Consider the following 26,996-nt stretch of genomic DNA (forward strand, 5'->3'; position numbering starts at 1 on the left):
GATCTACGATGAGCTACTACGAGTTACAATGAGCTACTACGAGCTAAAATGAGTTAAAATAAGCCCTACAATGAGCTACAAAATGACAGACAATGATGTTTGTCGTGTGTCACGCTTGGACGTGACACTAGGCTTATAGTAGTAAATTGCCAAGCACATTTTGAAAAGGCAAAACAAAAATTGTGCCTGATCTCAGGTAACTTGAGAAAGTTGAAAATAGATTATTGCAATTGCGTTTTTAGCGGTATAGCACTATTACACCCTGTATTGACGGAAGTCATGCAGGCACTCCCTTAGTATGGGCCGCTGAGCAGGATATGGATTTTACTACTTAGCGTTACAAACAGAGCATCTTGTTGGACCGAAAGCCATTTAAAGGGTCCTGTGATGTCTTATACAGGCCAGGGTACTTGAAAAAAAAATGAACAATTTTTCTTTTGAACAGGGTCAGAATTTGAAGCCCTCCTTTGTTCATCTCTACCCTTACGTCCCATGAAGATCCCCCTGGATCGACTGTTGGGGTGACTGTGTTTGTTCAATTTGTTTGAAAAAAAGACAAGACAAAATAAAACTAATGCGAAAGGTTGCAAGGGATGGTTTGGACAAAAGTCACAGTATCATCATACATGTATTATTACACTGTAAATTTATCTCCAAGCGTAATAATTAGAGATGCTGTCATCGTTACATGGGCTGTCATGCAGTAGACTAAACGCGTTACGTTTACGCACACATGTCCCCTGATCTTTTTTTTTTGTCTTTTTCTAAAATCTTCATTTTAGCTCATTACAGGGATTACACGTTCGGTCATAGTAGCTCATTGTAGGTCATTGTAGATCATTATAGATCATTGTAGGTCGTTGTAGGTCATTGTAGATCATTGTAGGTCATTGTAGATCATTGTAGGTCATTGTAGGTCATTCCTTGTTTTAGTAACTATGCTTTCTTACTATCATTCTTTCCTTTTCTGGAGATATCACTGTTGCTGTAGTCTGTATATTTACTTCTAATACCCAAATTAACACATTACAATATTATTTGTGTTTTAAAAAATGAATTACTTTTATTTGTAGCTGTAATTCTATCAATCCATTTCTTTAACTGTATTATTATTCTAACAGTATCTGTTATCAGTTGAGAGGCAGAAGCTGAATAAAGATCTTCTGTCTGGTAAGTGTTACAACTCTCCTACTGTATTTGTTTGTTTCTGCTTCCTTTACCTAGGTATGTCAAAATGTGCGTTGAAAAGGTACAAAAATCCAGATGTTTGAAAGCACCGATGGAAAGAGATTACCCTCAAAGCGTCTGGATTCTCGTACCTTTTAAAGGCACATTTTGATAAACTTTGTAAAAATAAATCAATCATTTGCGTTGCACAGTATCTTCCAGTTTTCTATCTGTATATTTCTTTCTTAACCCTAGATATATATGTGACTTGTAATGCAAAAGGCTGGCACGTACATTAAATTATTAGTTTGCTTTCCACTTTTACCTATCACTAATGACAGTAATGTCCATCCCCAGTCCCACCCTAATACCCCTGGGGGAGGAGTCCACCCACTCATTCCACCCCTGAGAGGAAACATGTCTCTGAACTTTCACCCCACCCCCTCTGCTCTTAGAAAATGTGTGACTGATGCATGACTGACAAACGACTGATTTTCTTTTCTATTAGTCTCAGAGTCTTATAGCCATGTTGGCCTGCACTTTGAGCACAAACTTGTTGCTGTTGATCCAGAGAAAGGCCATCTCACATTCAAGTGGTATGTTTCTTAAAAAATATTGCTTGTTTATGATAAACAGTACTGTAATAGGCTCTGTTATTTCATATAAAAGTTAATGCTTTTGCTTAGTTATATTTGAAACATCCTCAGTAACCCTGTCAATTTATGTCTTTTATATAGCCTTGCAAATAATGATCAGATACTTGAGGTTGATGCAGACCACATCATCGGAAGTGATGGAGCATACTCTGCTGTGCGAAGGGAGCTGATGAAAAGGCCAAGGTACAGCTGTAGAGTAGCAGTCAAATGCTTGAGATCCATTAATAATCACCATGAAATATCCAGTCCTTGTTAACTAGTTGTAGCTATCGCCATTTACCAACAAGGGAAAAAGAATACCATCAACAACTATTCCGGCTTTGGTGAATCCATAGTGCCACACCATTAAAATCTTGCAAAGAACTCATGATGGCACACAACAGATTAGTTCTTGTGTTATCCCTATTTTTCCCTTTCTTACCTCATACAACAGTGCATTTTATTTATGTATTTTGTTGATTTTTAATTTCAGAAATAATGTGAGATATAGCTTACTCTTATTCTTTCAACTCTTGTAAAAAAATTGCATTACACACAGCTTAACCTTTCTGATGTTTTCATAATTTAGGTTTGATTTTAGCCAAGAGTACATTCCTCATGGTTATAAAGAACTTTGCCTTTCTCCCACCCAAGATGGAGAGGTCTGGAAATTTTTTAAAACTCTTTTAACAACAACCCTTCTATAATAATATATAATAATAGTAAGATATTATGGTGTATTTTAGAATTTCTTTTTGTAACCATACAAATTCTTTCTCTGCACATTAACTACTGGATGAAGGGTGAGATAGTTTATCTAAAAATTTCCTGGTTTATACCTAAGGCTTTGCATGGGTTGAATACGTTAATAACAAAAACAAGTTAAGCTGTGCATGTTTATATAATAATTTTATAATAAATTTGTTTATAAATTTCTTATTTATTTTTTTGTTTATTTCAATTGTAGTTTGCTATGGCAGTGAATTATTTACACATATGGCCAAGACAGACATTCATGTTAATAGCTTTACCAAATCAGGTACATGTACTCACTATCTTCTTTGAAATGTGGCAGTTGTTGTTGTTCGCAGATTATAGTCAAACCTGCAGGCAGACACCTATTGGACCCTAGCTCACTAGTGGAGATGTCCACTTAATACAAGTTTCTTTTACTGAAAATATGGGAAGAAAAGTGCGGGCGTCACTGAAGCTCTTGGTCAGCTGGAATGAAATGTTAATGGCTCTTGCCACTGTTTTAAAGGGACAGGTTCATGGTTAAGCGCATGCTCATTAATTAAATTACTTTTTTCCAATTTATTATTAATTCTATCGGTTAATAATCCCACTCACATGTATCTTAGCTATCTCAGAATGTATTTCAAAGTCGAAATATTGTAATCAGAGTAACCTCAAGTAGGATGGAGGAGTACTAAAATCGCAGAAAAAAATTGGTGGATTATGCCAACACTACCAAGGTTGAATTTATCGTTCACTGGAAGGTTTTATTCCATGGTTGATTAATTTACAGCTAGTTGCAAATATTTAAGGTGATCAAGTGCAAGTGACTGTCAGGGGAGTGTGCAGATTGGTACTTTGACAACATTATGATCATATTTTTGATAAATGAGTATGTGCTGAACGGTGAACCTGTCCCTTTAAATCATATTTGCCAAATGACCCAGCCAAGGTGTCATTTGTCAGATTAGCGGCTTACCATTCCCACTCATGGAAATATGATCAAAAGAGAAATAAGATGTTACTTTAAATACTACCCTCCCCTAAAATAGTTTTGTTGTTTTTTAAGGACAAGTCATTTACCTGTACATTGTTTCTACCATTTGACCAGTTTGACATATTAAAAACAAAGGTATGGTATTCTTAACATGTATTGTTATTTTTATTTTTTTATTATTGTATCACTCAGTTGGTTAGTTTCATATGTGCTTTTGTTGGTCAATTTCATAGGCTAGATTCTACTCTACAGCCCACTAAATTTGAAAATTTTCCTTTTCTTTACATCCAATGGATATCTTGCTAAACCTCTTTCTCCCTGTTGTTAGTTTGCACACTGTAAATAACGTTCCTCTATTTTCTTTCCCTGTCCCCATAATTAAACAATGGGAAAAAACTTGGTTCATAGATAATTTCACAGTATCAGGATTGAAAAAGCAGGGTTCATAAGATGAATGAATTATAATTATTATTTTTGATGAATTATGCTTTGCAGGAAGATGTATTGGATTTTTTTCAAAGAGAATTCCCTGATTTCCTGGCCTTAATGGGAGAGTAAGAGAGTGATATTTTTCTTGACTTCCACATCCACAAGACTACACCGTAACTAGGTTTTTTCTTCACAAGATCACACTGTCTGTCTTTCTGGTTATTCTCAGTCTTTTTAATAGCTTGTAGAAAACCACATCATACCATCCATCCCCACAGCATAAGACTAGAACAATATTCCTTAAAACAACAAATGAAAAAGGATGAAAAAACTAAATTATCAGTTTATGAACATTAAAAGAGCTACTTTATAGTTTTTGTCCTTTTGAACAGATTGTAGACATTAATGCTTCCTGGACAGACAATAATATTGTCAGTGCATTAGATTTTTTTCCCTGCAGCAGTTCTGTTAAAGCAATCAATTTTTTTGTTTTGCTTATGCAATTATCAGCACTCAAGAAATTACTTATAAACTCCATAAAAAAAGGATTTTGCTGTATTTTGCCTATGCTTTTGGTTTGATTTTATTAGAGAAAAACTGGTGGAGGAATTCTTCAGAAATCCAACTGGCCCCATGGTATCAATCAAGGTACCTTAGATACTAATCTGCAAATTAACAATACTGGTATACTGCAGGGGTGGATCTAAGGGGAGAGTGCAGGGGGCACACACACCTCCCCCCCCCTGACATGACCTATGGCTTTCTAATGCAACTGGTATTCTGTATTAAAATTTGTTTACATCACCAGTCAGTTATGCCATTCCTTAGTGGTGCACCTGGATCCACCCCTGTACTACATTAGGCCATTTCTGTGTTGGCTTATTAGCCTTCTGTTTTAAAGCAAAGGTGTTAGTGCTGGCTTCAATGTGAAAACGGTTCTTTGTTTTGTTGTTTAATCCTTCATGCAAACAAAATCAAAGACAGCAATTAAGTCATTTACCCTCTCCCTCCCCTGCCCCTAAGTATATACAATGTTAGTATATTACTGTTTTACATCTTATTTCTTTATTATTAATGTAACTAATAATAGATTGTGTTTTTTTCCTTAGTGTAAACCGTATCATGTTTCTGACAAAGTTTTGCTCATTGGTGATGCTGCTCATGCCATGGTTCCTTTCTACGGCCAAGGAACAAATTGTGTATGTATAGTTCATTTGTGCACTTTAGAAACAAAGAAATGTGAATGAATGAATGAATGAATGAAAGAATGAATATGTTAGCAAGTAAGTGAGTGAATGAATTCTCAATGCATGTAGTATGCACGGTATTTTCCATTTTGTTATTTTAACAAAAACTTTTGATTACTAAGTCACAATTTTATTTATATTATAATTATTTTTTATTGAATCAAAATCTGGATGTGATCATTAATTGGTGAATATACACCTGTGCATGGATTAGGTTAAATTTAAATCTTGTTTTCCCATTTTATGATTCTCCCTATTTCTTTCTCAGGCATTTGAAGATTGTTTGGTTCTTGATGGGCTTCTTGAGAAACACAAAAATGATTTTGGTTAGTGAACTGACGCCACTTTACTTTTATTCAGTCAGAACTCATGCACCCAACTTCGTGTTAGTATTAACCACCTGTAGTGTGTCTAAGGGTGGATTTCCTTTGTTTATAATTCTTACTTGCGTAAGTTTGTAAATTTTACACACATAGACAATCCACCTTAACTGAGAAACTACATGTACAGTATACTGCATGGCAATGATAATTAGCAATATATTATCATTATGATGATGATGATATTGCACCTTCTGTCTTACATTTATACGTCCGTCATTCAGAATTAAGAGAAGTGAAGATACAACTTCTTTTCAGTTGTGGTATTGAAATTCAAAAACTATATATATATTAATTTATAAGTGAATTACCATGCATGAAGACAATAAAAAACTACATTTAAACTAAAGCTGGCATTTATCAGGATTGCACTGACAAACTTGTGCTTTGTGTACTCATACAGAATGTCAGCTTATGAATTTCTTTAGCTGTTTTGCCTAATCACTCAGTGGCCCTGGTTACTCAAAAGCTGGATAGTGCTATCCACAGGATAAATCACTATCCAGTGGATAAATGGAGTAGCAGGGAAACTAATTGTGTTTTCCAGTGGATAGTGATTTATTTAGTGGATTTGACTCTCCACATTTTGAGCAACTTGTGCATGGATGATTAAATCCAAAACGCATTTTTAGGAACTTTTGCAATAGTTAGTTGAAATTTCTGTTTTCTTTATGTCTCTTGCTACATGTACAGCAAGAGCTCTGGCAGAATACACCAGAACAAGGAACAAGGATGTTGAGGCCATGTGTGATTTAGCAATGTACAACTACATTGAGGTGAGTAAAACTGGTTCATTATGAAGACACTGTGAAGTTGTTTACCATTGAATCCATGGAAAAAAAACCTTCTTTGAGGTGACCATTCAAACAGATCTCTCATCAGTTTCTAAATTATGCACGGTACAATCTGATTTTTGTTATCTTTCTTGAACTTTGACTTGAAACACTCTTATAATTTAATGGTAAAAAATATAAAGGTGATAATCATAAATAGGTCATTTCCTAGTGTCAATAAACCTCACTTTGAAAGCAAGGCATTGATGAATTAAATTGTTTTATTGTTTGTCAGTTTGATTTAGTACAACAAAGAAAAACATTGCTTGACTTCCGAAAGTGCAAAGTTTTGCAGCTAGGGTTGCCTCTGGGGCAAGAAAATTTGACCACGTCATCCCCACATTAAAGCAACCACATTGGTTGCCAGTTGCTCGGCACGGAGAATTTTATTATTTCATTCCATAGAACCTTTTACAGTTAGACTCTTTTTTTACTAGCCAGGATAGTTTTTATCTATTTATAGTTTTGTACTGTAATTGTTGCTGAAAAACCATGTGTTCTGTTATAATGAAAATAATATCACAATAACCTTGGTATTTTCCTTTTCTTGGCACAGATGAGATCTTTGGTGACTTCACCAGTTTTCCTCATGAAGAAGAAGTTGTTTAACTTTCTTAACTGGGTTATGCCCAGGACATTTATACCTCTTTACACCATGGTAAGTACAATGAATGCACAGGATGTGATTGGGTAGGCTGTTCTAGGATCTAGAGTACTTGTAACAAGCAAAACAGAAGAGGAAACCTGTGCAAAATGAAAGTGCAGGACTGGAAAAGAGACTTACAAATTAAAAAAGAGTTAAGGACGTGAGAGAGACAAGGTAAAAATAAATGTACAGTGGAACCTCAATTTAACGAACCTCTATGTAATGAAGTCGTTGATTTAGCAAATGATTTTCTTCGTCCCTATAATAGTAAGATATATGAAAAAGAACATCAATGTAACAAAACCTTGTTATAACAGACAAATTTTATCAGTCCCTTGGCCCTTTGTTAAATCAAGGTTCCCCTGTCCTAGGAATGGAAAAGGTTAGTTGTATGAGAGAGAGTGCAAAATTAATTTAAATAAACCCATGAGGACTGCGAAAGAGAGTTGAGATTTGATTACCACTCACTGTTTGGGAAATGAACTTGGGACCCAATAGAGTGGCATACATCAAGCCTACTAGGACTGGGGAAGAGATGTTAACAATCGTTTTCCACTGGGTCTTTGAACAATGTTTAACTTATGCTTCTATTTGTTTGTTTATGTTGTCTTCAGGTATCATTTACTCAGATACCTTACCACACAGTAGTTGAAAGGTCACACTGGCAAGATGAGGTGCATGTGAAAAACATAGTCCTAATTTATTTTTCTCTAGCCTGCAAATAAGCTCTCCCAACTTGGCGGTGGGAAAGCTGAACCATGAGGCAGCTTTAATTTATCAAGACATCATCATTATCATCATCATCATCATCAATCTTTATTTATACACAAAATCATATCAGTTTTACATGGTCTTCGTAGGAATCGTGTGTAAAAATTAAACATCATCATCAACAACAACAACATCATCATCATCATCGACAAAATTAACACCATCATCATCAGTGGTGCATTAGGCCATGAGGGAGCTTAAGGGATCTTGCTTGTCCTACAGCATTATTTCTATTTTTTTCTATCCTGACCTTCAGTTTTCAAGTAGACTTCCCCCTACATTTTCAGAGTAGAGTTATATAAAACTGCAACCGTTTTTAAATTAAACATTGTCAAAGGTCATTATCCCCACGGACTGACAGTTCATTCCTTTAGGATTCTTCATATTAAATTTGTTTTTCCTTTCCTGCTTTCCACCCCATCATCAACTTAGAATGAGCTAAATTTATCATGGGTATCCTACAGTTTGTCTGTATAATATATTTATCTATTAATTCAATGGACTTTTGTCATTATTTCTTGATAATAATATTGATGTTTACTTTTTGTTTCAGGTAGTAAAGAAGGCAGCACTGACAACTTCATTGTTAGCTGGAGTAGGAGCAGCTCTGATTGGTCTCAGAATTTTGAAAAAAGACTTCAAACTTTTTTGACAACGTCATTATTAATCGTGCCCAATTTGCTAGTCGGTACAGAATACAAGGTGTTGGTAAACAATGTTCTGGTTTTGAAATTTTTTACAGGTCATTGAGATGTTGTATCCACACATGAAACACACTTTATTTGAAGAAGGTAGATATTTATTGTCTTAAAAAGAAAAACCTATTTCTGTAAAGTAATCATTATAATGTTATTTATAAGCATTAATTAGTAAGTAAACCCCTCTTGGAAGCTGATGTTAATGGCAATAGCTGAAACATTGTCAGAAATGTGAATAGTTGGTCAAGGAGCAAAGAATTCAGGACAACTGTGAGATTCTGAGGACAGTCTTTCACTTTTGTGGAAGTGTGTGTCGCCGACCATTCAACACCTCAATCTCCAGACTTAGTGGTCTGGGGTTCAAGAATCACCCATTGCATTTTTTTTAGACATGAAACTTTACTTCATTTTGTCTCTCCTCACCCAGGTCTATAAATGGGTACTGGCAACAAACTGCTAGGGTGTAACCCTGCGATCGCGCCCAGGGGGGGAGTAGCAATGCTCCTAAGCATGCTTCATGCTAAGGAAACTGGAATAAGCTCCTGTCGTTTGGGCCTTTGGCTTGCATGCACCTTTCCCTGTTTTACCTATCACCAAAGGGCATATATACTTATTGCCAGGATTAGCAAACCAGGAGAAAACTGTATTTAACAATGTTATTTGAAACTAGTTGTCTTATTACTCTGTCTTCTTATTAAAATAACAACAATTAAAAATCACAATAACAGAAAAACGCAGATGCCAGTGCAAATGAAGCAAATGTAAGAATATAGTTTTGTTTTTTGCACGGGAAGTTTACCACTTGGGTGTTGGGAATTGTGCGTCAATAGTGTGCGTACGTATTTCGTAGTATATTTTTATCCTTTTTGCTTTATTATATTTCAATTTGATGGCAACGTTGATTGCTAAATAATTAGCTTATGATCTCCGATAAGCTCAAGGAACAGATAACCTATAGTAATATAGATTAGGTTTCATGCGTATTGTGGGGAGTCGAAGGGAGAAGATCACGCTATATCAAAACCAAATTGTTGTGCTGAAATACCTGAGACAGTGGGTTGCGAAACCTGTGACTTTGGGATTCGTTATTGTGATTAAAGCTAAATCAAGAAAATTGTCGTGGATTTCTATGAATACGGGGGCGATTCCCGACCCCGCAGGGGGGGGGGGACTCTGCATATGAAAGGGGTGGGGATGCCCGTCGTCTCGCTTAGGGGTGTAAATTTCGGATTTTGGTCTCACTTAGGGTATTCTGGGCAAAACGCCATCATATTTAGCCGTGAAGGTCTTGTTTAGGGTTGCACGCGAATATATATATATATATATATATATATATATATATTGTCTGTGTAAAAGGCTTTAGCCACGCTCAGATGGCTCTCCTTTAGGGGTTTATTTCAAAATTTCCGGCGAGCATCCCCACCCCTTTCATTTGCAGAGTCCCCCCCCCCCTCCGGTTCCCGACATGGGGATAAAGAGAAAGACAAATATGACAATCGTCAGTTTCTTGCAATAAAGCTTCAAGTAGGAATATCCTTTCAGATAGGAGATAGTCCTCTATTCGTGCGTCATCTTTCACAAAGGTGTTAGTGTAGCATTTTAAGTTTAAGTTTGACCAGCATTTTGTGCAGCGAGTTCTACGGTCACGATTACCTTCAAACTTGCAGATATAAAACGAGAGAGCTCGGAGGCTTATTTGCTAAAGTTAGGGAAAAATCTGTCTTGGGATTTCGAAGTTATTTGCATTTTTGGTAACCGAATGCTGTTTTAAATATATGCCAATATCTCAAAGGTTTTTACAACTACAAGAAAATAAATAACATTTTCTTAAAGTTCCATCCTTATTTATTAAGGATGCCAAAAATCATAGAAATCGGTTGAACCCTTCATTCTGAAAAACGCGAATAAAAAACATAACCAACACGCATATAAATAGTTTCGATAGTTTCGAGCCAGGCTTAGCGTGGGAAATGTACATTTCTAGCTCACCCGACATTACCGACACTTCCTCAAGCCACAAACACACTTGATATTTATTAGTTACCACAGCGTGCTTAAAATACTACGTGTTTTTTTGTTACAGATTTGTGTTCATGGTTCATGTCACCTGAGCTCGTCCCCAGGGCTTATCCCATTCAGACGGTAGTCCTATCTTTCGTCTAAAAATTTCTCTTGATGAAAAAAATATTGTATTTTATTTTTGTTTTATTTTTTCTCGGTCATCCTCGCCATCCCCCTCCTGGGTTAAAAAAAAAATAATTTTGCGGGGGTCTGGAGCATTCAGGTTAGGCAATCTCGTCCCCAGAGACAAAGCACGTCGTTGGTTGAATTTATTGCACTGATGAAACGGTAAAAGACAACAAATTAAAAGCATCGATCGATTCCTCATAGGTATTACACTAGCATCTCAAAAGCGGCAGCTTATAAGGCACGTGACTGGTTGAAGTTATCGCACTGATGAAACTAGCCTGCCAAAAATCCGTTTCTCCTCGCTCTTCGCCAGAGAAACGGATGTTTTCGCAGGCTATGATGAAACAGTAGAAGACAACAAAATTATTCGTGTCTTGTTTGTTTTCAAACGACCTGTAGGTTGAATCGAACCGGCTTTCTACGTGGATCCGCTTAATACAGGGTGTCCGCCTAATACAGGTTTCGATAGATAACGTCATATGAGGTGTCAAATGACATTTTAAAAACTGAACAGTGGAAATGTTAAGAATACTCCCAGTAGACTACGGTAGTCCCCCATTTTTCCTCAGGGATAGTAGAGCGAGCGAAACGCGAGCGCGCGTGAAAATCACCCCACGCGAGAAAAGGCGACACGCGGCGGGGAGAGAGAAAAATGAGGAAACTTTTTTTTTCTCTCTCCCCGCCGCGTGTCGCCTTTTCTCGCGTGGGGTAATTTTCACGCGTGCTCGCGTTTCGCTCGCTCTACTACCCCGTGGAAAAATGGGGGACTACTCGTAGTCTATACTCCCAGAGATTTTGATTTCTTTATCAAAGTGGACCAGTTGATCATAATACCATAAACATAGATTGCAACTCAAATTTGAAGAAATCAGAGGAGTGAAACAAGCTCTATACATTGCAAACAAAACGAAATAGAAAACACTAATCAAATATGTTCGTCAAGTCACGTTTTTTAATGTAAAAATAGAAAAATTTGTGGCTGGCAATTCGAGGCCATCTTCGCATTTCCGGTGTCTGGCATGTTGGGTGGTAGCCTCCCACGCAGGCGTTTTTAGGGGAGCTCGTATCTCTTCCCCTTGGGGAGGGAAGAAATACGAGCTCCCCTAAAAACGCCTGCGTGGAAGGCTAGTTGGGTGGTGGCATTTGATAACAAGTGTCCGTTTAATACAGGTTGGTAACAGTGGAAATGAACATTTCAGGTACTTTTTAGGTGTCCGCGTCCGCTTAATAGAGGTGTCCGCTTAATAGAGGTTTCACTGTATTATTTTTTCCTCTCCAGCCAAAGAAGGAGAAAAAAAAGATAACGCCCGATCTCAGGTTAAATGTTCCCGGATCGAATGGCCTTCCGGAAGAATTACACGAAAAGTCAAGTATTGGTTTTCTCAGGCTTGTCATAATATAAGACCCTGATTTTTCCATTCTGCGCTCAGTAGCTCATTCAGAGACTACAAAAGCATCGATCAGGATGATATCAGGAGAAATGAAGCTAATGTTGGCTTGCGTTTTTGTTGGCAGTGTGCTGGCTGGTAAGACGAATCCCTATCTTTCATTTTTTTTCTGCAGGATTGTTTTTAATACTTGCCATTGTCATACTGCAAAGACTTCCAGGTCTTTTAAAATAGCTATACTGTAACCAATGTTCAAGGCGCGTTAGTACCATTTTGCTTAGCAAATAAATTTTCTTTTCTTCTTCTTTTTTTTTGCGGAGAAAACAAGTTAAAATCTAACTCCGGGGTGTAAATTGTTATCACCTTGAAAAAAGATTAAACATTTTGCAAAATTTTTCCGCTTCGTTTCCAACATCAGTGGTGTTCAATTTGTGCGTTATGCACAGGTTGTACTGTACAGGGAAGAGCAATTTTCTCACTGTGTATTCTAGAAAATATTTACTTAATGAAACTTTTGCTTAATGTTCCAAATGAAAATGTTTTTCTTTGCAGTTCCTGTCAGGAGAAACTCGGAGGAGAACTGCGAGACAGGTACGAAAAAATGATTGTGACCTTTTTTTTATCTTCCCATCGATTTTGTTTTCCCTGTAGAACTCAGTTTTCTTTATTAAACCTAGTTTACCTCAGCACACGATCGTTTCTCTGTGAGACAGTTAAAAAGGTATTAATATAAATGGATGAGCTGAATATTCTGTAAAAAAACGTCATTATTCACCACGTCTGATTTGTAAGAGGGGAAAAAGGGTTTTGATTGCATACTTGCTATCGTGCTGTCCGGAGGGCAAGTTTAAAATACCAAAGGCAATAACAGATGGAGAGGTGACTGTGCGAAAACCTCCAGCAAAAGCAGGAAAATCGTATTTTCAAACTGATATATCCAATGAACATTCTGTTTTCTTTACAATTGCGGTTTATCTCACAATGTCCCTGTTTATTCCAAAAAAGCTTTGTTCTTTGTGTACCATAAACACACTCCATTTCTATTGTTCTTGCTAAAGAATGTTCGATTACAAGGATAAAAATCTTTAGCCGGTTGCAAAGTGAAAGTCGATTCAAACATGCGATGTGTTGTAACTTTTTTAAGCCTTCACCGGTTGAAAATGCATGGAGAAGAGCCCGTTTCCGTTAGGATTTTTTTCGCGATCACCTAGAAAGCTTAGGTTAGTAAAGATAGAAAGTAAAGGCCATCCTATCCCCGAGCCCCTACATTGATTATTATGCATTATCCACGTGAATACTGCTTATCATCTATGCGTTCGTGCATGGTATATGAAAAAGCACTTTGTTCATTGAGATTTCCGGTCCTTTTGCTGCCCATAAAGCTGGTGTACCTTGCTCGCTGGCGGATGACAATGCAGAACAAGGTTCACGTGAAAAATTCAGTGTGCGATTACAGGTGGTAACAGGATTTGGGATATCAATGGATAAAAAGTAGATCTATACTTTCATTTCAGCTGAAATGCTATCCTTTAGTATTCAAGGTCACTAAAACGCCTAAAAATATTTGAGACTAACTCTACTTCCATTTTCTCAAAACAGATCAAACGTTAACCTCAAATAATACTTCCATATGTCTACTATTATTTTCTTTTCTCTTTCGAGCATCCATAAACGATCTGTGTTTGATGGTGTGTTGCGGCGTAAAGATTCATCTACAGTTTAAAACAAACAAACAAACAAGCAAATAAATATTGATAAATAGCCAAGAGCGCGGCTACTATTTATCAGTGCTAGGTGAATTCGTTGTTCTTGGTAAAATCCCGGGGGGTGGGGACTCCGCAAATGAAAGGTGTGGGGATGCTCGTCGTCTCGCTTAGGGGTATAAATTTCGGATTTTGGTCTCACTTAGGGTGCTCTGGGCAAAACGCCATCATATTTACCCGGGAAGGTCTCGTTTAGGGTTGCACGCGAAAAAATATGAAAATATCTATATTGTCTGTGTTTTAACATGGTCTCTTTTAGGGGTCAAATAAAAAGCTTGGGCCACGCGCAGATCGGTCTTCTTTAGGGGCTTAATTCAAAATTTCCGACGAGCATCCTTACCCCTTTCATATGCGGATTCCTTTCCCCCGGGAGTAAAATGCATCCGAATCACATATCCGGCTGCATTTTACCAAAGAAGACAAAGAACAGCTACTCAAAACGTCATTAGCGATGTTGCATAGTTTTTCTTCAAAATTCAACGCGGTTAGATCGACAGCTAAGTAGACCAGTGTATTATTCATTCCAAAAGACTGTGATTCTTCTGAATGATGCCCATTAATCGCAAAATCAAATGAACCAATCCTAGACGAACCAATCACGCTTGAAGAGATACGTAAAGCATCAGCCATTACTGGCAGATGATGGAATCAAGCGTGTTCATCATTGGGCCTGTACTGCAAATCCTTTTTGATAAAGTTTTGAATTCCGGCATATTTCCCCAGTTGTGGTCGGTGGGTTATATTTCACCCGTCTTTAAGCGGGTGATATAGACGACCCTAATAACTATCGCGAAATTACTGTATGTAGTTGTTTAGGTAAATTCTTTACCCTTTAAATTATCAATAACCGTCTTACAAAATATCTTGACGAACACAATATAATACACAACAACCAAATTGGCTTCCGGAAAGGCTATAGGACGTCTGACCACGTTTTTGTTCTGAAGTCTCCAATTGATCTTTATACGAAAAATGATTAAAAAGGTATACGCCTGTTCGTCGACTTTCAAAAGGCCTATGACACAATTTGGAGAAACAGCCTTTTCTATAAGCTAATGAAATATGGATTTTCTCAGAAGATTATATTTCTGAAACGTCCCTAGCGGCGAAGAGCGAGGAGAAACGAATGTTTTCGCAGACTACGGTGAAAGCAAAAAGCGGGGTAATGGCGACGTTTACTCCTTTAGGGGTACGACAGGGCTGTAACCTGAGCCCAACATTATTTAACATATTTGTAAATAACGTTGTTGATATATTTGACTCCACTTGTGATCCCATGATCATGGGTAGCCTGTAGTTTGCTACACAGCCGTTTTTAGTGTCGTCACGCAACGCTCTTCCCCACTGGAGGAGCATTGCGTGACGACACTAAAAACGGCTGTGTTGCAGACTAGGGTAGCCTGCAGTGCAGGCGTATTTTTAGCCTGTTCCAAGCGTTCGGATAGTGGAGAGCGGTGTGAAGTAAAGATAGCGATGAAAAGTAGAGGGGGACTGGGGAGAGAGGTGCGGGAACTCACCTCCCCCCTCCCTCGCTTTTATTTTTTCGCGCTCCTTTTTTCTTCGCACCGCTCCCCACTATCTGAACGCCTGGAACAGGCTAGCGTATTTTGGGTGGGCGAAACCTTGTTCGTGTTCGTGATATTGTTGTAGCCGCCATCTTTGATTTTATGACAGTGGAAGAGCGGTCACGCGCGTCTAAGGGGGTGTTTCTCATTTTCACAGTGTTTTCGGGCAGGCGTTTTCTCTTCTCTCTCCCCCCCCCCCCCCCCCTCCCCGCTCCCTTTGACTCGCCCTATCTCCTCCTCTCCTTGGGAAGTGTCAACATGGCTCTTTCGAGAGCAAATTGCGCGCTAAAAGAAAACGCCTGCACTGCGGGCTAGATCATGGGAGAATGAAAAATCAGTTGTTTACTATATGCAGATGATCTTATCCTGCTTTCCGAATCAGAACATGGATGCAGAGATGCCTTGATAAGTTAAGTTGTTACGCTAAGAAATGGCAAATGAGGATAAATATAAGGAAGACAAAAGCTATTATTTTAAATTAAAGTGGTAAAATATTTAGAAGTGAATTCAAGCTATACCAGCCAATCCAAGTAACAGATAGTTACGTCTGCCTTGGGATAACTTTCCCGCCTTCTGGTTCTTTTTTACTGGCCCAAAAAAAGCTACATGATAAAGCCACCAGGTCTCTTTATAGTTTTCTGTCAGAGGTAAATGTTTAAAGTGGTGCATTTGTCTCAACAGTTCTTAAACTTTTTGATTCTCTTGTGAGCCCAATCCTTTTGTACAATTGTGAAATTTGGGGTTGTTTTTAAAATCAGTCGGGAATAACCATAACAAATTTGTCTCGACAATTTTTGATGAACGAACAACACCCGAGAATATGCATATTAAACAAGGTATGCAAAATGGCCTTAGGGGTTCACTCTAAAGCAAGAAACCATGCTGTGAAGCGAAAACTCAGACGTTTTCCTCTTCATCCTATTATTTACACTAGAATTTTTAAGTACTTCTTAAGATTACTTACCTTATAAAATACCCAAATTTTAAATAGCGCGCTAGAGATAAACTTCCATTTAAATAATGTAGGCAAGCATTCATGGTTTACTACTTCAAGACACCTATCACGGCTGTACCAAATTAAGTGATTATACTCCAAATCTGCCTCATCTTGATTACAGGACATTTCCTCACGTGGTTAGAATGTTTAAAAGAAATTTATTTAAAGAATACCAACAATATTGGTCGAAAAGTCTGTACAAGGATAAATTCGACTCCTCAGTTGGAAATAAATTAAGTCTGGATAGTGAAGTGAAAAACGAAGTCAGATTTGAATCTTATCTTGATTTAATAGAGAATGTTAAGACAAGAGTGGCAGTATTAATCAAAACGCGAATTTCTTGCCACTTGCTACCTATTGAATCTGGGCACCAAAGAAGATACCCGGCAGCGTTAAGAGGCTTTGCCCCCTTTGTAATAGATCCGAAATTGGTGATGAATTCTATTATTTGTTGAATTGTACCCACTCATCACTTTCTCATATAAAGGGTATCTTTTTGGAGAGCCTATACTCGTTAAACAGCAATTTTACGCATATGTCTTACAAGGCACTATTTTTATATAACATGTCTACGTGCGATGAAAACATCATAAATCGCGGCGCCTCTTAAGAAAATATTTTAAATTATTATGCATCCGAACTCTAATTAAACTTTCTTACCATACGAGTAGCGTAGAAGCCGTACATAGCCAAGTAATTTTTCTTTTATGATAATATTCAATTGTTCCTTTCTGTCTTACTAAACTTTTATCTTACTTTTTTCATTTAAATGAAAAAAGTAAGATAAATGACAATAAATTGTCATTGTTTTGGTACTGAAATCTTCATGTCGAAGATAAAGTCAAGAAAGTTTGTTTGTTTGTCCACTAATAATAGCCAGTTCCTTGCCCTCTTATACTCTCCCACTTCGAGAGGTCAAAAACAAGGCGAATCAATCTCAAGTCACTGATATGCACAAGTTCTACACAAGTTCTACTTACGCACCTTGTTTGTTATAGAAAACCGTCACGACCGTGACAGACCATATACTCTCATATGACGGCTATAACAAACAAGCTAAGTATGCGTTGGTAGAGATGATAAAGGAATCTACAAAGCCGGCCAATTTGATCGTAAGAATAGGATGATAGCAAGAGAACCAATATGGATGAAACATTCGGACTGCCGGACATTGAGGCTGACGGAATGGCCGTGCCGTGAGTCGTCAAAGTGGCTCGTTTTTTAGGGGCACCCAACGACGTTTTCCTCCCAAATTCATTGAAAACACTTTTTAGGCTATCCAGAGTATTTTCACATCTCCAGAAATGCATTCTAAGTGGTGCTATAAAATTTCTATCTATTCGGTCGTCCTAGGGCAACTTGAGTCTTTTCGAAATTACAAGGGCCTCAGTATTATTTTCCAGAAAATTTTAGGTGCAATTTTAAGTTTTACGAAAGTGAGAATTTTTCTGATTCCTCTCTCCATCTTATTTTCGAGTCCGAAAATTTTCGGTTTCCTTTTTCTGCGAAAATTAGGCTAACTTGGGGATTGAAATGCGAAAAATTAAACTTCAGAAAATCGTAGGGTATTTGTTAGATATATGCTTCGAAAATTATACATGAATGCAACGGTCATCTAGAACTTTTTAGCCTTCCCCAAGCCATAGAAAAAGTCTACGCAATTTTTGCTTCTCCGAACAGATATTTTTCAGAAAACAGTCGTTGGGTGTGTCTGGAGCCTGCTTTCTAAGACTCAATCTGTGTCGAGAGTTCAGCAAAATGAGGTTTCAAAATGAAAGCCAGTCTTCCTTGTGAGTTTGATATTTGAGTTTTTTTCTTTTTTAGTACACGGCCTTGGTTTTGCATCTCCACCAAGAATTATTGGCCTGCTATGTTGGTCGCCTTCATGCCTAAAACCGTCTCTTTCAGTTTTCCATCAAAGTCCAAAACAGCATTCAAAAACGAAATCAAGATGTGCTTGTGTTTTGGATTTGCAAAGATTCTGCGAAATGCCAGATCGTGTTTTGGGTCCGTGAATATCATATCTCTAACATTTTGAAAAATATCTCATTTCTTTTCTGCGCATCTTTGAATAATTCGCGATAATCTCTAGCCTTTAGGCAAGAACTAGTTCACCCACCGATGTTCCTCTGCATTTTGTGATTGTTTTGCTCTCTTGAGCGTTGGCTGTGGGTTAAAAACGTGTTTTTAGAGGTAAACAGCCTAAGTATAACAAAAAAGGTTTTTTTATAGTATATATATAATAAAAAAATATTGTTAAGCTCAAATAGTTCCTCGATTCTATCTTGGAATTAGTGCGAGTAAGATTTTTATTTTTTATAACATGAGAAGATTTCATGCACACTTCTTCAGGTTCCCTTCGGCCGATCGCCTTTTTTCTAAGCCTGTTTTTTTTCCTACACAGGCTATGCGTGTACAGGAGGCGAAGTCGATTTTCAGGACACTGATGCCATGGAAAAGGCCACGAAAATCCAGAACAGCGATCCTTTAAAATCGCTTCGCTCTTCTATTGCATTTTATGTCGGAAAGATTACGGAAAACGAGAATGGGGTCACCGAAATTAAAGAAACCATCCAAGAGATGAAAACTCATTTGGCCAATATGGACACAACGCTGCAAAACCTGACAACAGAGCTGACGAATACACAAACTCAAGTTGGAAGCGATCAAAACAATACAAAAGCAGAAATCCAGGCCCTCAAAATCCACGAGTTTGAAACAAAAATAAAGCAAATCAACAAGGAAATAACCGCGCTAAAATCTTGTGCTTGCCCTGATTCTTGGAAAACACAGACCAGTTCCACCGTCCCTCCCGCTGGACTTGGTACGAGCACAATGCAAGATCCGTATAAAATAGCCACAACAAACGACTTGCAACCCACCGGCCTTCCTGCTGGACCGGGTACGGGCACAATGCAAGATCCGTATAAAATAGCCACAACAAACGACTTGCAACCCCCCGGGCTTCCTGCTGGACCGGGTACGAGCGCAATGCAAGATCCGTATAAAATAGCCACAACAAATGACTTGCAACCCACCGTCCTTCCTGCTGGACCGGGTACGGGCACAATGCAAGATCCGTATAAAATAGCCACAGTAAATGACTTGCAAAAGTTACGCACTGTGTGGGGAAGTAATACTGGCAAATATTTCATCGTCACACAAGACATCGACTTATCTTCTATTGCAAATTTTACTTCTTTGCCAGACTTTAACGGCACTTTGGATGGGAATAATAAAAAGATGTTGAATCTAAGGATAGATCGGTACTATGCAAGTTTGTTTCAACAAATTGGCCAAGGTGGGGTAGTGAAAAACCTAGGCTTTGAAAACGTAGCGATTAAAGGCAATAGAGGCGCAGCCGCATTGGCAACATATAATTACGGCACAGTAGACAACTGCTATGTCACAGGCCAGGTTTCCTGCTCAGCCAAATACGGTCACTCAGGAGGTCTGGTCTTATATAGCTCGACAGGATCCATCATCAAAAACAGCTACTCCACGGCCAGGGTTTCAGGGAGCTATTATTCTGGGGGTTTGGTTGCAGTTATGAATAAAGCCACCGTAGAAAACAGCTACTCGTCAGGATCGGTTTCAACTGTGGACAGTGGAGCTGGGGGTTTGGTGGCAAGCATGACTGGTGGAGTGATCAGACAAAGTTATGCCACCGGATCGGTCTCAGGAAAGTATGTTATTGGTGGACTGGTAGGATTGGTTAATAATCCTGAATCCATCATAGAAAACAGCTACTCGTCAGGATCGGTTTCGGCCTTAGGAATGGGCGGTGGTTTGGTGGGAAATCTTAGCGGTAAAATCAAAAACAGCTACTCATCAGGATCGGTTGTATCAAAACAATCCAGAGTCAACAGACTCGGCGTATTGGCAGGTGAATATGGTAGTGAGGGCACTATCATCAAAAGCTTTGGCAAAAGTCAATCAGGCGTCTCGAATACGCGAGGACAAAAAACTGACGCTGAGTTAAAAGATCCCTCTACTTTTTCAAGCTGGGATAAAAACATCTGGAAAATTGAATCTGGAAAGTATCCCAAATTAAAAGTTTTTTTGAATTAGGATTCTCATTTAAGAGAGAAACAGGAATTTTTCATGGCACAGGCTTCTTTAGAATTAGTTGGCTTGACGTACATTTTGTTTTGAAGTCCTTAACGTTTCTCTCGTGAACGACTCTTGTTTAAAGGGAAAAGCTTCCTATTTCATAGTTCCAATTTTATTCCAACTTTTGGTTTTGAAACAGGATCAAGTGGAATTCTATGTAGTTTCTGTGTTGTTTTCGATCAATGATTTTTCGGATCTTTGGAACCCCATTTTCCAAAAAGACAGATATCTTTTTGCCGATATTCGACCACATTAGTCGATCGCTTTGCTCTTTCTTGTCACGAATCACCTCTTCTGGTGAGCACAGAAAGTCTTGGATTTGCCTTAATCGTTTCAAAAACTACAATTCTTTTTTTACCGCAGAAGTGAAAGATCGCCGGGCTTGCTTTCCTAAAAAAACCGGCTTTTCCAAACTTTTTCAAGAAATTGGCAAAAAGCCATTGGTTGTTGATGCCTTTCTTGAGCTTCGTTCGATACTTTTTCGTGAAAAAGTGTTCTTGAACAAAAACAGTGATATTGTTTTTGGGTAGCGGGGTTTTGGGATTCACAGCTGTAGTTTTCTCAGAGATCCATGGATGTTCGGGGATTTTGTCTTTATTTTCCTCCAATTTGCGCGGACTATTTAAAAGACTTTCAACGTTGTTTTCTCCTTTGGCGATAATTTATTGCCATTGAACAGACTTCTCGGCAGAAGAATTGGCCCGTTTCCGCGTTTAGGCCTTTCCCGATTGCCCTGAGCACCTTTTGAGCACTTTTTTGAGTTTGGAGCACTATTTTGCATTTTGAGCACCCTTAAGCACTTTTTCGCACTTTGGGCAACATTTGAGCAATATTTCACATTTCGAGCAAATTTCGAGCAACATATGTCTTCTAAAACATTTTAAAGCAAAACCTGTGTGTCGCTCGCAACGAGAATCGTGTTCCAGGTCATAAATTTGAATAACTAATGATGTTGTCAAGAATAAAAGACCGTTGTCATGGAAAGGCACGTGGACTTATCCTCACTGAGCGTGAGTACAGAAGTTTCTGATTGGCTGATGTATCATGCGTGTGTCATCTCAAATTTCTAAATCATCTGATGCTAGCACTGCTGAATTTATTTACAATTCGTAACCGGCTTTAGTTTTTTAAAAATATTATTGTTCTATATTCTATCAACCTTTCGTAACAACCTGTCGAATAACACTACGCAAAATAGATTGTTAATTACTTCAGTAAAAATTGACATATTTACGAAAAGCTAAGAGGTAACTGTTCACAACTTTTAGCACTTTTTGAGCACTATTTTGAGATTTTGAGCACTTTTTGAGCACTTTTTAGCCATTTTTGCCAGCACTTTTTTAGGATTTTACGAGCGCAATCGGGAAACGCCTATCCGTGTTGAAATAGAAATCATTTTCAGTGGAGCCACAGAAAATACCAAAAATGTCCAGGTCTAGTTGGGTTTTTTGGCTTTTTTGTATCTGATACAAGAAAAAACTTTGAAAACAAAGCGTTTTTTTCTTGGTATCGTGTTTTTTCCTCATCCGTTTCCTAAAATGGGACTTTTTTTGGCCCTGGGTCTTTATAAGAAAAGTGTTTGTTAGATTTTTCTAGCACTTCTTTTATTTCCAAATGATGCTTTTCACCATAGTTCAGTCTCATCCATGCATCTTGAGAAAGCTCTTTTGGCTTAGGATGTTAGGGCATCAATTTGACCGAAAACTGAAGAAAATTTTCTGGAAAAATCTTTCCTGTTTTTCTTTTGAAAGATGACAAAAAAGACTAAGCTAAGAAAAAAGTTTTGTCATACCAAAGATAAACATGCTGGAGTTGGTTGATTTGCGGCAGGATTTGGGCAAGCTTGGAAGCTTTTGCTTCTTGCTTAGTTTTGACGATACAAACCGCCATATCGGTTTTTTTTTTCTTTTGAAAACTTGCAACTTTGTTGGTCTTTTTGGTAGCTGATGTATAAAAAAAGACTGAATTTATTTTCTAAGTTTTAAAGTTGGGGGACTTTAGATTTTGGGAAGGGGTTCTTTGTTTTTTCCATGGTGTCATTATCTAAAAAAATACAAAAATTGACAACAAGCTCATAATAAAGGATCTGAAGAATGTTTTGTCTACGCATATTATTTTTTTTGTTTATCTTTTTCTATTTTCTCTTTTTCTTTTCTTTCTTTCTTATTTCTTTCTTTATTAAGACTGTGGCACGGGAGTTTAGGATATAGGAGAGTAAAGAAAGAAACGTAAAGAAACTATTTAACTATTTAACAAAAACCCCTTGATCTAATTTTCTTCTGTAGTATTGAATGTCTCTTAGGGTGGGTGGGGTTAAGAAGATACCCAACCTCGTCCCCAGGGCTTTTCCCTTCAAAAAAATGGGTGGAAAAGCCCTGGGTACGAGGTTGCCGATCACCCCGTCGGCTGTGAGGATCTGATCCTTGTAAAGATCGACAAACCAAGAAAAATAATTTCTTTGAAAAGTTCGATTGGCTTTTTCAAAAAGAAATTAATAGAAATCAGAAATCATGTGCACAATTATTCTTAGTTGTTTACTTCAAATCACTCTGACTTTGCATGACATTAGGACTGTAACCAAGTTAAGGATTATTTCGTGTGTTCGTAAGTAAATAAAAAGGTCTTTGAGACTGGGACAACATGTCTCCTAACTTGATATCCCTCGGAAGATACTTATCTTTTAAATAAACATTTAGACCTTTTTATAAATTATCTAAGAAAGCCTAAGTTTCAAGGGACCGTTTATAATTTATGGGTTAGGGCGTTGGGGGGTTGGTGTTTGGAGGGGGGGGGGGCATTAATTTTCATCCAAAACATTTAGGGGAGCCATCAAAATTCAATTAGTACTCTGTATAGGGAGGAGGGGGGCACTTAAAACTTACTTTAATAATCGGTCTGGTTTAGAGAAGTATTTTAACAAATAAACTTTGGGTCCAGTTAAAGAAGATATTGATAAATTCCAAGTGAAATCCGAGTGCTTTTCAACATTTAACAGAGTAAAATTATGAGACTGAAATAGGAGATTGATTTTTATTATATAAATTATAATGAAATATCAGGTGATCTTCCGCGCGAAAGAGTGATATCTTCACATGTCAGAATAGCATGTTACATGGTTACCCCATGCAAACACGTGCTGTGTTTGGTCCGAATTTGTTTGTGATAACGTTCACATCTTGAATAAAGAGTTAAAATTGATATTTCATTGAACTTAATAAACACAACATTACATGTCTTTTTCTTGGAGATACAAATTTTATTTTCTCCGCGCGGCCATGTAGTCTATGTAATACCCTCTATTTATTTGTTACATAACATCACAAAGTCTAGCAAATACATTAATGTTAATAGCAGAGCTCCTTAAGCATGCACGCGCAGATCCCCATAGCAAAGTAAATCTACCCATCCTAGAAAATTTGGTAATCACGTGACCGTACACTGCCCGAGCAACCGACCGTCCCCCTGCACCACAGGCACACCAATATAAAATAATTCTGTTATCAGGTATGGCAACCCAAATGTAGACTGCAAAACAGTCCGTATTTTTGCGTATTCAAGTACGGGCGAGCAGTCAAACAAAAGGTCTGGAACGAGGCTGAAAACATAGAGAGAGAATGGGGAGAGACGCTAAAAATACGACTCTTACGCCACGCTTTACCGATTTTTGTACTGATTTTGAGAAAAAAACCGACGGTTTTGCAGTCTAACCCAAATGCAACGGAAGAAAATCGCATGGCCGCCCGGATTTTTAGAGAGAAAAAAAACAACAACAACAAAGTTGTGTCCTTTTTGGTGTTAATTTTAATGTTTGCACTCACATGGATAACACAGAAAGAGCTAGGGAGACGAATTTACTTACATGAAAATTTCATAGCGGTGGTGAGAAAAAGAGAAATGCTAGAGGCCAGGTGAAAATAAGGGGCAGTGAAAAAATAGAGCGGAACATGAACACAGGAAACAAAATCTTTGGTAAGCACATATGACAATTCCTCCATAAAAATAACCATTTTTAAATTAAACATTGTCAAACGTCATTATCCCCACAGACTGACAGTTCATTTCCTTTAGGATTCTTCATATTAAATTTGTTTTTTCTTTCCTGCTTTCCACTCCATCATGAACTCAGAATGAGCTAAATTTATCATGGGTATCCTACAGTTTGTCTGTATAATACAGGGGCGCATCCAGGATTTTTTTTAGGAGGGGGTGCACCCGTCTCTTGCTCTACTTCAACACCAATAAACCACATGGTTTTTTTTTTTGCAGAATACCAGTTGTATTAGAAAACCGCAGGTCATCTCAGGGGGGGGGGGGGGGGTGCGCACCCCCTGCACCCTCTCCCTAGATCCGCCCCTCTAATATATTTATCTATTAATTCAATGGACTTTTGTCATTATTTCTTGATAATAATATTGCTGTTTACTTTTTGTTTCAGATAGTAAAGAAGGCAGCACTGACAACTTCATTATTAGCTGGAGCAGGAGCAGCTCTGATTGGTCACAGAATTTTGAAAAAAGACTTCAAACTGTTTTGAGAACGTCATTATTAATAGTGTCCAATTTGTTAGTCGGTACAGAACACAAGGTGTTGGTAAACAATGTTTTGGGTTTTAATTTTTTTGCACATCATTGAAATGTTGTATCCACACATGAATCACACTTTCTTTGAAGGAAGTAGATATTTATTGCCTTGAAAAGAAAATACTATTTCTGTAAAGTAATCATTATAAGTGTTAATCAGAAAGTAAACCCCTCCTGGAAGCTGATGTTATTGGCAATAGCTGAAACATTGTCAGAAATGTGAATAGTTGGTCAAGGTGCAAACAATTCAGGTCAACTTTGAGATTCTGAGGACAGTCTTTCACTTTTTTGAAGGTGTGTGTGGCTGACCATTCAACACCTCAGACACCAGACTTGAGGTCCTAGTTCAGGCCTCGTCCATTACGTTGTTGCTTTACACAAGGAACTTTACTCCATTTTGTCTCTCCTTACCCAGGTGTATAAATGGGTACTGGCAACATACTGCTGGGGGGAGGGAGTAACCCTGCGATCCTGTCCAGGGGGGAGTAGCAATACTCCACTGTGGTTTGGGCCTTTGACTTGTGTGTGCTTTTCCTTTTTTTTTCCCCTTTCACCCAAGGGCATACTTATTACCAGTATTAGCTAACCAGGAGAAAACTGTTTTTAACAATGTTATTTGAAACTAGTTTTTTAATTTCTTTGTCTTCTTATCACAATAACAAAAATTAAAATTAAAGATCACAAATAACAAATAAAAAGGCAGATGCCAGTACAAATAAGCAAAGGTAAAAATATAGTTAATGACTTTTAATCAAACCAGCATAACGCTGCAGCTGTCAATGACTTTTTTGCTTGTTTATTGGCTACTGAGAAAGAATAATGAAATTCATTGGTTAAAACTTTGACAGGTTAAGTTACACCACTTCCTTAAATAAATTTGGAATTCACCTGTTTTCCAGAGTTCAGAACAAAATACAATCAAAACGTCGTGTGCATGTGTTTTTATTGTTTTACAACCCTGTTATTTATTTCCCTAACACACTTTGTTAACATTTACACTGATACTATCTGGACTTTGTAATGCTTACTGAAAGAGAGTTTTAAGTATATTTTTAGCTGACTGTCACAAAATATCTTTGTCTTTACTTATTGACAAAACCACAGAGGTAGCATGTAATAATATTATCTTGTCTAATAACATCATGTGCGAACATTACAGTAATCAGCAAGCTGTAATTATTTAAAGAATAAGACCAAATCAGCAAGCTGTAATTATTAAAAGAATAAGAACATAAGATAATATTTTTTATTTGCAATTTGTTACCAATTTTAAATAACATTTTGGCAGCTTGAGACATAAGACCTGAGACCTTTGTGAATATATAAAAGCTCACATTGAAGTGTCATTTAAAAATTACCTTCTTAATATTTTATTCACGCAGTGCTCTTCCCCCAAACCCCGTTACAAACTTGTATAAGCCCTGCAGGTTTTGCTGCCACAGTGGTTAAAGATTTCCATCAACTAAACAATGCAACAGCACTTTTGTCTTGTTTCTTATTTTCAACCGAGGTTACAGATGGTATAATAACCGACCACACAAATCAAAAGACTGAAAAGACATTGACGAGTCCCAAACCACAAGACAATAGCTAAGGAATAGACCATTAGAAAAGTGAAGAGGAGGAAAAAAAATGAAAAATTAATGATAAAAAATGCAAACATGGTAAAAATAAATACATTCAAAGCTAGCCTGCGTAGCAAGCGTTTCCTTGCTGTTTTGGAGCAAAGGAAGACAGAGGAACGGGATTCTTGGTTTTGGCCGCTCGAGAAATGAAGCGAGAGCCCAAAAATGAAAGAGGGGGCCATTTTTCGTGCAGTCTTTATTGCGCAATCTTTGACTCTCGAAACAGCATGGAAACGT

General features: G+C 37.7%; 1 protein-coding gene across 1 annotated transcript in view; it reads left to right on the top strand.

Annotated features, from left to right (window-relative positions):
- The window catches only part of LOC140924459 (kynurenine 3-monooxygenase-like), an 18,349-nt gene extending 8,783 nt beyond the window's left edge, over window positions 1-9,566 (top strand). The window contains exons 5-18 of the mRNA XM_073374489.1: window positions 1,122-1,170; window positions 1,676-1,763; window positions 1,905-2,006; window positions 2,392-2,464; window positions 2,770-2,841; window positions 3,607-3,669; window positions 4,030-4,088; window positions 4,554-4,611; window positions 5,073-5,162; window positions 5,479-5,536; window positions 6,284-6,366; window positions 6,980-7,081; window positions 7,684-7,743; window positions 8,394-9,566. Coding sequence (XP_073230590.1) covers window positions 1,122-1,170; window positions 1,676-1,763; window positions 1,905-2,006; window positions 2,392-2,464; window positions 2,770-2,841; window positions 3,607-3,669; window positions 4,030-4,088; window positions 4,554-4,611; window positions 5,073-5,162; window positions 5,479-5,536; window positions 6,284-6,366; window positions 6,980-7,081; window positions 7,684-7,743; window positions 8,394-8,492 — 1,056 coding nt within the window. The 3' untranslated portion in view covers window positions 8,493-9,566. The remainder of the gene's footprint in view (window positions 1-1,121; window positions 1,171-1,675; window positions 1,764-1,904; window positions 2,007-2,391; window positions 2,465-2,769; window positions 2,842-3,606; window positions 3,670-4,029; window positions 4,089-4,553; window positions 4,612-5,072; window positions 5,163-5,478; window positions 5,537-6,283; window positions 6,367-6,979; window positions 7,082-7,683; window positions 7,744-8,393) is intronic.
- The last annotated feature ends 17,430 nt before the right edge of the window (window positions 9,567-26,996 follow it).

Source organism: Porites lutea, chromosome 14, assembly GCF_958299795.1.
Source record: "Porites lutea chromosome 14, jaPorLute2.1, whole genome shotgun sequence".
Lineage (NCBI taxonomy): Eukaryota > Metazoa > Cnidaria > Anthozoa > Scleractinia > Poritidae > Porites > Porites lutea.